Source organism: Ostrea edulis, chromosome 6, assembly GCF_947568905.1.
Source record: "Ostrea edulis chromosome 6, xbOstEdul1.1, whole genome shotgun sequence".
NCBI classification, from domain to species: domain Eukaryota; kingdom Metazoa; phylum Mollusca; class Bivalvia; order Ostreida; family Ostreidae; genus Ostrea; species Ostrea edulis.
The window spans coordinates 49,340,745-49,355,042 of NC_079169.1; the positions used below are offsets into that span (position 1 = coordinate 49,340,745).

At 34.2% G+C, this 14,298-nt stretch overlaps 1 protein-coding gene across 2 annotated transcripts; it reads right to left on the reverse strand.

Moving 5' to 3' along the window:
- Positions 1 to 2,220: 2,220 nt before the first annotated feature.
- LOC125646687 (mitochondrial folate transporter/carrier-like) lies at positions 2,221 to 13,883 on the reverse strand. 2 transcript variants are annotated; one of them, XM_056139836.1, is made up of 7 exons: positions 13,508 to 13,883; positions 11,697 to 11,865; positions 11,357 to 11,445; positions 10,456 to 10,622; positions 8,831 to 8,944; positions 4,831 to 4,976; positions 2,221 to 2,678 (listed from the first exon to the last, which is right to left on the reverse strand). In XM_056139836.1, exons 1-7 carry the CDS (start codon positions 13,665 to 13,667, stop codon positions 2,546 to 2,548), a joined length of 978 nt encoding a protein of 325 aa, XP_055995811.1. In that variant the 5' UTR covers positions 13,668 to 13,883; the 3' UTR covers positions 2,221 to 2,545. The 2 variants fall into 2 exon arrangements, with proteins under 2 accessions (XP_055995811.1, XP_055995812.1); XM_056139837.1 differs by having other exon boundaries at positions 2,221 to 4,399.
- Positions 13,884 to 14,298: the final 415 nt, after the last annotated feature.

The following is a 14,298-nucleotide window of genomic DNA, read 5'->3' on the forward strand; positions in this document are numbered from 1 at the left end:
CAACTGCGTCTTCAATATTTCGCTGCACAGAAATGAGCTACAGACTATTATTGTCTGTCGGAAGATTGGATTTCATATCGACATTCTTGTCATTCAGGTAATCGCTCTATCTAAATCATCAAATATGCATTCTGAATTTTTCCTTTTACTGTGAAAACTTTCAACACTTTACGTACGGTAAAGCCACAAATCTTCATCGAGAAGCCCCTAGTTTGCATTTACAGTAAAACGACCTCCTCAAGGTACATCCGATTTAACTTAACACTCCCATTATACGGGGCTGTTAGTAACGGTCCTCTCGTGAACAACATATCAGCGTCAAATCAGTTTATTGGCCAGTAAAATACAATGACATTCACGTCATCTGCATGTATGCACATTTTAAATGCTAGGAATCTTATGAAGAGAAATGAACACCAACAACTACTTTAAATTAATGCAAAAATGGCACATCACGTCAAAAATACAGGATACGTTCTAGTCTTTTCCAGACTTTACGACAACCGTCGACATATCCACAAAGTGTACGACAATCGTCGACACCTCCGCATAGTTTACGGCAATCGCTGACATATCCACAAAGTGTACACAACAATCGTTGATATATCCACAAAGTTTACGACAATCGTCGGTTTGACGTAAGGCTCAAATTCTTGACAATCAAGCAAGAATTATAAATATCGAAAACCGCCAGGATACCGACTGTGTCAAGAAGGACTCCTACTAAAACCGATTCTATACTAAAACCGATTCTAGAAGCATCATCATCTGAGTTGAAACCACACTTCTTATCAACTATCAAGAACTAGAAGACATGATTAGAACTCTTTGCTATGGACTGCATACAAAGAGGGCCTCCTTACTTAAATCGACAGTGCCTGCGAAGCGTTAGCTTATATTCTTATCAGCTACAACTCTGCTCGTAACTGTGAAATGAACACTATGTACTTTAATCCGTGTTATATAGTATGTACGTACTTTCCAGGTATTTGGAGGTGAAGGTGTTACTGTACAGTTATTACAAAGTTGATATTTTCAGTTTGATATTGAATATGGAATTATTTTTAGACAGCATGAATCTACTGGATGTAAGACCACTACGTTTATGACTAGCATTTACTGTACAAAATGTATTTCTGTCTCTGTAACTGGGTAGGTAACCCTCTACTTATCTAACGACTGATCGCATTTGTAGGGGTGGGGCGATACCCTTTCTAGTCGATCCAGTACGCATCACGATACGATTCATATCGCGATACTTTGCATATCAATGAGAAGTAGAAAAAAGGATTTCAAATTTATTCAGTTCAAAACAAAACAGAAAAATATCACTCGGTTCAGGTAGAGTAGAATAAAATAAATATCACAATGCTCCATACATCTTGCAAATAACTTTTACCTTCGTAAACTGGCAAGCCAAATCTCTCGCGTACCCCTGACTTCCTTCCAGTCGGTTTTGTTAACGTACGTCATGTAGTCCGCCATCGTTTTCTACTTTCATTTTCCGTTGGACGGACGAAAAATACCCGACTTGTGACGTTAGGATATTTTTATAAAACGCTATGACAGTTATCATTATTTAATAGACGTATATTGCCACAATGAGTATCACGATGCATCGGTGTACCAATGGATCGTCCCACCTCTAATACAATTGTAACTAGTATGTTTATCAAAATGCCATTTTTTTTTTATTATACAGCGTGTATGTATGTTGATAATTCATTTTACACACAGGCTGATCAATGTAATAAATGAGTGCGCTGGTTTCTCAGAATTGCAATGCACTGTCAGATAAGCGCGGAATATACCTCTCATACATACAAAGCACTAAAGAACATAACCAATGCCTGAAATCTCCAGGGAGCAGGTGTTCCTAACCAACGCCTGAAATCTCCAGGGAGCAGGCCTCCCTAACCAACGCCTGAAATCTCCAGGGAGTCCCTAACCAATGCCTGAAATCTCCAGGGAGCAGGAGTCCCTAACCAACGCCTGAAATCCCCAGGGAGTCCCTAACCAATGTCTGGAATCTCCAGGGAGCAGGTGTCCCTAACCAATGCCTGAAATCTCCAGGGAGCAGGTGTCCTGACAAAAATGTTGAGACTTACATATTCTAAGTTTTTATTTTTGCCTTAAATTTTTATAAGCGTTCTCTCTATGGCAGAATAATCAATCGTTTGTGGCCATTACCAGGCAGAACAGAAGAACCAGAACGTGACATGTTATTGCCATAAATGTTTTAATCATTCGTCTGGGGTTTTTTTCGGATTCAAAGATAACCAACTCTGTCACCTACATGTATCATAAAACATCAATATCACATCAACATGATCCATGGTTTTTAAATAAATTTAAATAAAACAATGTTAATCCTCATCGTAAGTTTCCCGTCTTACTGGATATATACATCTCTAACCTCACACATACATGAACAAAGAGATGAGTATTTTAAAATGTGAACAATTGCACACCTCGCAGACATTGCAGATTATTACATAGATCATAATGTCAATCTCTTCTGTCACATATAAAAACTAGCACTTGGTCAGGACTTCTTGGCCCTGTGTGTAAACAGTGAAATAAAATTTTCATACACTAGAAAAGTGATACAACAGGCCGGTGTGACTCGCAACAGGTTAGGGGCAAGTCCCTTGTAAAACGCCCATAATCCTTCATACCTGAAAATAATCAATCAACCAACATGTTACCATTCAGACAATCATATACAGAATTCACTATAAACACAAATTTGTCCTTTCACATTCTAAATCAGCTTACAAACATCCTGATATTGATAACTTTTCATACTGTCCGTTAGCCAGCATCAAAGTTCAGTCAGATTCATTCACTCATCATACACTATCCCATCTATATATGTCAAATAGTTTCACAAATAATGTAAAAAAACCAAAAACCCATCATGATACACTGTAACATCCTTAGAAAGTACAAACACACTATACATAACGACAAGGTGGAATTAACAATTGAATACACGATACTAGAAATAACATGTTTTATCTTTAACATGAAGCAAGTTGGGCTGTATTTACATGAAAATTCATAAAAGTACGAAAAACATGGTACTACGTACTTGTTGACATGATCAATGATAAAATCAAGCAGTCCAAATCCTGATTATAAGCATAAAAACTTTTTTCCCAAAAGAACTAGAACTAAAGATACTGATGATTATTGAAACAAAGGTCCCCCCCCCCCCCCCATGATGTTTATGTATATATCAGTATTATTTACATGGTATAGGGTTTGTTCTTAAGGCATGACTATTAATATTATTATCTTTGGTATAGAGTACACACAGTACATCAGAAGCAAAATCACGGAATGTATATTGTACAAATGTATATATACTTTGTTTAATTCCACACAAAGCAAGTGTATACCCAGTAGTTTTATTAAACTACGCCATTACAAGAGGGATAACTGTAACAGAGAATTACAAGAGGGACAACTCTGTCAGAGAACAGGATTGTCAATGTGTGAAAGACTTCAGTATTATCACAATGTGCAAACTGGCTTCTACTTCATTTTAAAATAAATTACTCAGTGGATACAGAGAAGGCATTCAAAGTGGACAGCACTAAAGGCTTCTTGAGGTTGAAAATGCCGTTTACATCTATGAAACAAAGTAAAAGCTTTATTATGCCATTTGTGAATCCCACAAAAACAAAAGCGTTATTTTGCCCTTTACATGTGAATTCCATAGAAATAAAAATTCATATGCCCTCTGTGAATCAAATATCCATAAAGGAAATTATACAGTATATATATATATATAATTATACATAACACCTCTCAGAAAATGTTCATGAAATTAAGACTTCTTTAAGATCATATAAAGCATTATGTAAATGTACATACACATGTATAAAAAAAAAACTTCTAAAATTACTTCTTTGAAAATAAATACTTGCATGTTTTAAGTAAACAACAGAAAATCCACATATAAAGATACACATCCGAAATCTTCAACCAGAACACATATTGGATTTTTACACAGTACCAACTATAAAATGTACCCACCATAAAAACTATATGAACATCATTTCCCACATATAACTACATGGGTGTAAATATTGGTCCCTGAAAAGTTTTAAAATGCCGTTTCAAACAAAAAATTATTTCTGTTTAGTTGTTTTTCTCTCCCCAACGGGGGATGCACCAAGATTCTCCTCCGTGAGCTGTAAAGTGACAAACAGCATGACACTGGGTCCTATAGTCCATTCGGAACATTTCTGTGTTTTACAGTCCTCTCTGTCAGTTTGGTTTATTGTAACCCACTACTTGTTCCCAGACAAGAAACACAATGCAGATATTAGGCGTCACATGAAACAAATAGACCAGCATTCCTTTAAAAAATCCTCGCATTCCTTCAAACCTAGAGAAGGATTAAATGTCATTCGCAAAAGCAAAGCAGACATAAATTATCAAAACCTTAGTCACAATGCTTATTCAAAAGCAGAAAAAAATTACAATAAATATAAATACATTCTTTATATTCATCACTTAAAAATGGTGCAAACTTCGAGGACTTTTTGCCACCAGAAAAAAATATTATCACAATAAAGATGCATAATTCTCCGTTATATGAGAAAACACTTACATAGTTGTCATGGTTAATAATGCAATGGTCACACATGGGGAAAAAGATTTTCAACATAGAAATTTTGCAGAGACTAAAATATAAATTTACTATACCATACTAAAACTGTTTTGAAGCATTGAAAGAGATCTCCAATATTCATATAATATATTATAGAATAAATTGTTCTTCCCTAGAACAGTCAACTCATAAATGCAGCAACTTACCTATACACTTGCCGTATAATGTCACTGATTCCGTTGTAGCTTCTGTGCTGATCCTGGAGACGAGAGCGAACCACCTGGTATGGATAAGTTACCGTGGCAGCTAGAATCTTTGAGAGGGCAGCAAAAGCCAAGTATTCCGCAGAGTTCTACAAAAGATTCACGTCACTTTACATTTCTATAGAAGATTCACGTCACTTAGAAGATTCACGTCACTTTACATTTGTATCGAAGACTCACGTCACTTTACATTTCTATAGAAGATTCACGCAGTGATTTGTTTTGTTTTTCAAACTACATGTACCACCCCTCCTTTTGAATTGGGAAAAAATAGCGACATTTTCCTCAAATTGGGAAAAATCATTCATAGTAAATTAAAATGGTAAAGATGCATAAAATAATCAAATAACATTTTTTTGGTTTGAGGTTTATTTCAGATCTGATTTAAAATCATAAAAGAAATCATTATTTAACATCAAATATGTATTGGAAGTCACACCTTGTATAGACATTATTTACTTTTTCTAAGAAATATTTATTGTCTAATTTCATAAAGAAAATAATAAATTATTAATTCACCAGCATTTGTAACCATGATCTTGTAAATATTATATTAATAATCAAGTTTCCAGAATGTTTCTCCTGTTTGTATTTTTCGGATTTTAGTAAACCCTATATTATTGGCCAGTTCCTGTTATTAGCCTGACCCTATATATAATGGCGGTCAAACTAAATTGTCAACAATATCTGAATAAGGCTTAACATAGTTCCACACTCCTGTGACGTCATAAGATTTTGCAAAGTCAATAATTTAATGACTGGAACATAAATTTTGTTGGAGTCTTTTTCAATAGTTATTGTAAAAAATATTGTTAGCCATAAAATATTTCAAAAGTCTTAGTTATATTTGAATAGTCAATGATGTGTTTCAAAATGTTGAATCCAAGGACAATAACTCTGTTTTCATTAAATTATTTATCAAGTCCATTATGCAATAGATTTCCTATATTTTTCACAAACATTTTACCAAGGTGACAAGGAATTATTATCTGTGTCTTTTCATGAAATTACATACAATTTTAATCCATGAGTGGTTTTGAATAGCTCAGTTGTATGGTGTCAGATTTAGGTTTTTTATGGGGGTATACATACTCTGGAAGCTACAGATTTGAAATTATTAAGGAAAGGTATGGATTTTTTCCCATAAATAAATATAACATATGTACATCTACTAATATAAACAGAAAAAATGATATGTAAACCATGCAATAAGGAAATTGTGTCCATATTTGTTTGTTTTTTAACATTTTGGAGAATAAGCCTAATTCAATAATTTTGCACTTATTGTACTAAAACTTGATGAACAGATTGAAAATGACATGTGTTTTAGTTATTGACATGTTTCCTGATAAATAAATGCAATTTAAATTATTATTTTTATTTTTTATATTATAAAATAACAACAGATAACTGTTTCCAATGAATTTCATAAAAATCTACATAGGGGTACATTACTTCAGTAGTGTCTGTAATGAAAATTAATATGGAAATCCTTAACTATTTTGCCTTTTCTCATTACTCTGAATGTTAATTTATTGATTCCAAACAAAAAAATGCTACATAAACCCCAAAAATCCAGGACTAAGGACCCACCTTAATGTTATGTGTATCTGGAAACTATATACTTCGTTGCATATCTGCTTATATGGATGCCTCTATTGTTTTACATATTCTTTACCAAACCTTTTGCATGTGTAGTGGTTTGGTGAATAAAACTGAAGAAAAAAACGTATTTACTCTTTGTCAGCAATATACCGTAACGTTTTTTTAAATGGCCTAATTTCCCTAGATTTGAAATTGGGAAAAATATATATATAGAATTGGAAAAAAATAGCTAATTTTAGTGAGGGGAAACAGACGAATATCAGTGGCATTTTGGCCCCCAAAAAATCACTGTCACGTCACTTTACATATCTATAGAAGATTCACATCACTTTACATTTCTATAGAAGATTCACATCACTTTACATTTCTATAGAATGATAGAAGAATCATACCACTTTACATTTCTATAGAATGATAGAAGAATCATACCACTTTACATTTCTATAGAATGACAGAAGAATCATACCACTTTACATTTCTATAGAAGATTCACATCACTTTACATTTCTATAGAAGATTCACATCACTTTACATTTCTATAGAAGATTCACGTCACTTTACATTTCTATACAAGATTCACGTCACTTTACATTTCTATAGAAGATTCACATCACTTTACATTTCTATAGAATGATAGAAGAATCATACCACTTTACATTTCTATAGAAGAATCATACCACTTTACATTTCTATAGAAGAATCATACCACTTTACATTTCTATAGACGAATCATACCATTTTACATTTCTACAGAGAACTTTTTTTCTCCAGGTTCACACAACATTTATTCACATAATGATAGTCGGGGTTTTAACATCATGCCTTTACAAACCCATCTGACTAGGGGGTACAGGGTATTTTATCTACCATTTACTCACACATCCACTCTAATAGGCATTCATTCAAAGATAGAAGAAGAGGATTAGAAAGGAAGTTACTCTGGCTTATCATATGTACTTTATACAAAATAATATTAATCTGATAGGTTGTCACAAACTAAACATGCTAAATGTATCAAATGTACTGTTACGACATTGATAATAACTTCCGAGGATACATAAGCTAATGTATACAATTAAATATTATATATTCTGGATGTCAGATCTAAAATCTATAAATTTTTTAATTTATAAAATGCATTCCATTTCTTCCTCAGAGAACTTGAGTCACTTTACATTTCCCTTTACCCAAGCATGTTTTGTTGCAAGTCTGGCTGAAATTAGTCCTGTGATTCTTGAGAAGAAGTTAACAAGAGGCTCATGGGCCACATCACTTCCCTGAGTCCCTGCTATTGTTTGGCTGTTGTGAATTTTAAAAGATTTTTTCAAGAACGCTCTATCTCTGGAGATATTGAGGAGATATCGAAAAGGTTACATTTTTATTAAGAGTAGGTCAAACTTCCAGGTTAAGGTCACAAGATCACACACCATCGCATCACATGAAAGGTCTCTATTATAAAGAATGTACATATGAAATGTGGAAGCCCTAGCTTAAACAGTTCAAAAGACATTTTTAAAGAATTTTCCTATATATCAGCATTCAACATTTTGATCCTCTGCTGTGGTCCCACCCTAACACCCATGGCTATGATTTGCAGAAACTTGAATGTGCTCTCAATCTGATTAAAATCAGATCCTCGATCCGCTCCTCTTTCTTCATTTTGTCGCTACAGGCTCGTGTAGCGACAAGAAAAAAAAAGATGAAGAAAGAGGAGCAGATCGAGGATCTGATTTTAATGAGATTGATGTGCTCTATGTCAGAAAACTTTCATGTAAATTTGAACTTTTCTGGTCCAGTGGTTCTTGAGAAGATTTTAAAAGATTTTCCCTATACACTGTATATTCACATGTAAAATTTTTATCCCTGTTGTGGCCCCACCTACCTCGGGTCGGGTCAGGTGAGCTAAAAAATGTTAAAAGTTCATGGACGGATGGACGCCAGACAAAAAGTGATCAGAAAAGCTCATGTGAGCTACAAATTTAATGTACACTGGTTCCATATAAACAAGATTCCTTTAAGGTTTTTAATCTAATAAATTATAATTAGAACTGCAATGCAGCACTAAAGTTCTGATGCTATTTACTTACATACATATGTATACACACACAAACACCCACCTCAGCTTCTATAGCTATTCTGTTAAGTAATAACAGGAGGGCTTAACAATATTGAAAAATTTTGAGAATGATTTTGAACTTTGTGAGGACTTGGCAATGCTGTCTGATTTTGAGATTTTTGTCTTCGTAATTTGATAATACTGTTGGATTAAAAAAAATGACTTTGGTCTTTGTGAAGGCATAAGAACACCGGCCGATTTGGAGATTTGGAGACTACTTACCAGTCTTTCATCTATTGGTCTCTGTTTGAAGTTGTTGTACTTGGTTTTCATTTCTTCGTAACACACAAACTGTATGACACCATGAGAAATTCCAAACATGCCGGGCAAAAATCCCTGAAACAAAACAAAGGATAGCATTTAAAACTGATTCAGTCACTAGAGAAAATTACTACGAGGGATATAATCAATATTAAATTTTGAAATCACATTCAGGAGCTATTAAGGATTAAAATCTATCTTTTCCTCAACACAAATATCTGACATAAATTTTGTAAATTTATGCAAACATATTCCAACTTAAAGAATCTGGAAAAAAAACAACCAACAATTATATTCACAATGAAACAAACAACAATAAACATCTATACTAAATGATTTAGGTGTTTTACACAATTTTACAAGCATCAATATTGTAAATAAATGTGAGACTGCCTGCCTTGTATACAACTGACTTTGAATGCTTTAGAAACTAAGAAAGTGTAACCACATGTCCACCATTTGTTTTCTGCTATATAAACATGAAACAAGAGGCCCTCAGAACTTATCAGTCACCTGAGTACTAGTGAAAAATTATCACTACTCCCAAGGGCTATGAAATCTGGAAAAAATTTCCTGTTCTGAATATCTAAGCTAAATTTTAACATTCAGCAAAAGTATAAAACAAGATGTGTTCTTACAACTTCAATGCCCTCATAAGTGCATAAAACATTAAAAGATATAACTAATTTGGACCCATTCTCGAGTCAAAACCCTGGGCTGTAAAATTCATCATTTTTTGTATATCTTTTTCTGCTAGTCCTTGGTATGCATTTAGATTTTATACAGTATCAGCAAACTTAAACATAAACACTATATACTAAGTTTGTCCCCACCCTGGGGTCAGAACCCCTATCCATAGGATCATGAAATTTACAATTTTGGTAAAAGATTACATCTAAATGCTTTACATCTAAATGCATTCAGCTTTTCTTACACATGTGCAGTTCTTGAGAAGATATTTGAAAATTGGTCACTTTTGAGCAGTTTTTGCTCCTCCCCTAATGCCCCAGGGGTGCAGGAATCAAAAAGTTAAAAAAAAAATACATTTGTTCCCTCCCTTAACTGAAAATACAGAGGACAACAAATATTTTGAACCCTAATTATCTGAAAACTGAACTACAGTGTAGTCACCACAGGCAAAATTATTTTTTCTAAATAATCACATCAATATCAACTGGCTTTTTTTAATAAAATCTTTCATTTCAGAAAAAAATTACAAGAGAGGCATTTTTTTAACCCTCTCCGAGGGTCGGAAACTCCATGAAATCATAAGCTAGTAACAGAGATGAATACACTCAAAACTTGCCAACCCTCTTCGAAATCTGTCATTTTTTATTTTCAATTATGTAATGTTTATTTGTTTTATATAAATAAATTTACTAATACAGCTTATTTTTGACATTTGTTGTACACTGGCTGTTAAAATTAGTCTGACCACATGGCTATCATAAAATTTTTATTCCCACTTGACTGAGAAATAGCCGGCTTAGCTGAAACTCCAACCCTGCCTCTCAATTTTGGCATGACCTTTCCACTCGTAGACTATATTGTAAGCTACCCATATAGTACCATGTTACACTTAGTACCTTGTACCAGCCTCGGACCCCTTCGTGTTTGTAAATCTTGCATAAGGCATCAAACATTCCTGAGTAGTATTTCTCTGATTTGATAGAGCTAGCATTGGTGTCGTACTGCAAACACAGTCTCGTCTTCACGACCCACACTGGATTGGTCAGCACAAGGGTCATCAGACCTGTAAAATAAGGCATCGGTGATAAAATTCGTATGCAGCAATAATTGACCCAATTTACAGATACAGGTATTCATCCAACTGCTGATTGATCAACTTTGTGAGAAATGATTAACACAGTGAGTGTATCAAAGTCAGTCATACTTCATTCACACTTTTGAATTTTAGAATATTTAAAATGTTGCTTACACAGAAAGCACAAAGACCACCTTACACTGATATACTTTCATGTCAAATCATACCCTCTTGATAATGTGTCGCACTTTCTATGTCAAATCATACCCTCTTAATAACGTGCTTTAAGGACTTAATAATGTACCATAGGAAATTTCCATGTCAAATCATACCCTCTTATCAACTTCCCTTAAGCACTTTCTGTGTCAAATCATACCATCGTAATAATGTGCCTTAGCACTTTCTGTGTGAAATCATAACCTCTTAATAATATGCATTAAGCTTTAAAATCAAAAGTTGTACATTAATGAATGACATAAAATCACACAACTTCAAATCATATTTACATACCATACATATTGAATGGAATACAAAAAATATGGTAGACAGAGCTGTATGGGTATTGAAAGACTTAACTGCCCCTTCATCTGATTTTTCTTTATGAAATCTGGGCCCCTTTATATTTGACCTGTATCGTTTCAAAATTTAAAGACCCATTTGGCTACAACCCAGAAATTTTGAAGTGATATCCGTCTACCTACCATCTGGTACACGACTCTCACCTGCTCCAGAAGCTGCTAGGGTGTGCTTCCGTGCCCCCAAGTCTACCTTTGAGTCTCCATCCTGCATGAATGTCTTCAGAGTGTTGTAACTAGAATCAAATAAAAATACACATCATACAGCTTGTTCCATATTACTATTCTTTATTTCCAAAATGTTTAAATTTTCTAAGAGAAGCCCAAAACCTCACTCCACATGTCAAACATTATTCTAGGTACCATGATTTAAAAAAAAAAACACCAAACAAACCTAATCATAGAAAAGTTCTTTCTGGTTTGAAAATTTATACATTTTGGTATTTCCCTTCATTAGAAAAAGAAATCAATAACAAACCCATCTTACAACATGAAGTAGAAACCCCAAGATGAGGCAGAGCCCAAGACATTTGGTTTGACTCCCTGGTAGAGGCCTGTGAAACCGCTGGTTTTCTGGATGGTTCTGATGGCATGGACGATACCTCGGTACTCCGGTCTTGCCACGTGATGGCCCACTGCATGGGTTCCTTCATTTACTGTAAAACCAATTACATAAACCAATTAAGAAACAGAACTTATCTCTGCACATTCACGCAACTAAACTAATAATGATTAACATGGTTCTATAGGCTGTGTATGTGGCAGGATATAAGACAGGCAGAAAAGTCTGCAGTGCCCTAAATGGTTCATAAGGTTTACATAAGAAAAACAGTTCAACAGCCAATACGCAAGTTCCGAGTTACCCAAAAGTTATTTCCCTTTGTCGAACTCTTTCGCATTTTATGACGTATGGTGGGTACACAATGTATACATTATATCGTAGACTGGCATTGTACATAACGATTACGTACAATTAATGTAATAAAAGTGTAACTTTTGTTTATATCAATCACTGGTATGCATATTCTGGCCATATCAAGCATAATTTGTTTCAATAAGATCATCAAATTGGCTATTGAATCATTATTCGTTTCCTCTTCTACATGAGTGACGCTTTTATCAAAGAAAGATGGCAATTAACAATATTTGTTTAAGGAGGTACGCTACACCAGAGAAATTTTATGCAAATGAAAAGTGGAGAATATGTACAACAATATTTTGAATTTGAAAATTTTCAAATTTACTTTATTTTGTCAAAAAATACAGTTTTAGTACAAGGTAATCTGAAAAAAATTTAAAACCCCTGCTGGACTCGAACCTGCGATCTACAGTTCAGCAGTAGGTATTTTAACCTACTGAGCTACTCGACTAGGTATTTAAATGGAAAAGGAAAAGTCCAATACTGCCGATATCGATTTTTTCATCCATGTTTTTAAAGGAAGTCAGCCATTATGACGATGTAGAGTACTACCTTAAACCATTTTGTTATCCAATACTCATAAACTCACTAAAGTTGCCTTTTCCCTGAGATAGGATGGTCTCAGAAACTCTGGATATCATCTTTTAAGAAATAATACAACGATAGTAATTAGCAAATGTACCCACTGTCATCATATTTTACGTCATAATTTACGGAAGAGTTCGACAAAGGGAAATAACTCTTGGGGAACTCGGAACTTCCGTATTACATCAATGAACCCTAGCAAAGGGATATGACTTTTCCAAAAGTACAATTCCATTTGATGCATTTTAAGTGTAAATGTCCATTGTTAAAAATAAAAATAATAAAACCGGCAGAATCTTAACATTTTCATTGTCTGTGGTGAAACTGAAAGGTGATAATTGACTAAATATCACCAAAAATCAAAAATGCGACTTTAGTCTAATCTGGATTAAATTTATATTATAGGCTAATATGCATTGAGAGAACTAAACCAATCAATCAAACTAGCTTATAAAAAGGGTCTCAATGTACCGAGACCTGGCCTGGAGGTTATAAAACTTTTACTGTTCTCATACTCAAATATATTTAATTCTTTTGAGTACAACTCTGAGCAAGCTTCGAAACATACTGGAAAAATCTTGAGCATGTACTCCTTTTGAGTACGAGAATAATTTTATAAAAGTTTTATAACCTTCACTTTTGAGTATGAGTACGATTTAGAGCACGGAGTTCGAGTTTGAGTATGAAAACGTTCTCAAGAAAATCTTATAACCTCCAGGCCTGCTCAGATTGTTGCCGTGTTGGGAGGCAAGGTCAAATGGACAATGCACGTTATGAAACTCCATAATTTGTACCTTGAAATCTTATTTTCACTAAGTCTAATGGGTGGAGTAGCAAAGTCGACGCCGCTCCTCCACTCACACCGGCCAGTAAGTGTTCCCATTTTACATGACGCAATATTCCCTTCACCGGCGGAATCACGCTGCTGTCTCTCGCGTGTGATCTACTACTCATTGCGTTCCGATTTTATATCTAATCTCTTAACATGCAACGTCACACACTGAGAAATTCTTAAACTACTTAAAATGATCCAAGGAATAATTGAACAGTATTTCATCCCCATTCTCCAAATTGAAAAAAATGAGAAATCTGCTTTCACATGTTGATCATGTTTACACCATCGACAGCCATCTTGTTACGTCACTCGTCCGGTTACAGGCAAGCGGTAAATGTAGTACGGTTGAAAGCCGAAATATGGCTAGGTCTTTTTTTTTTTTTTTTTTTTTTTTTTTTTTTTTTTTAAAGTTTATTTATTTAGGAATAGGCACATATATAATATAAATACAAGACAATATCGCAGAGGAACATAGTTAAAACAAAAGTTGTTGTTAAATACGTAAGATAAAAAGGTAAAGTTTAACAGCTATTTGACTTTAAGAGCACAGTGAGTAAATTAATGTATATACCTATGCCAAGGATAACTCATGAAAGCCATGGGACTTTTTCAGTTCAGTTAAATCCCGTTAACTGGGACTATAAATACCTCCCATATGGCTTATTTCCAATGGGGTCCTTCTGATCTTATAATATGACATACACAATATATTATCATTATTAGCATAATAAAACAATGCAAACAAAAAGA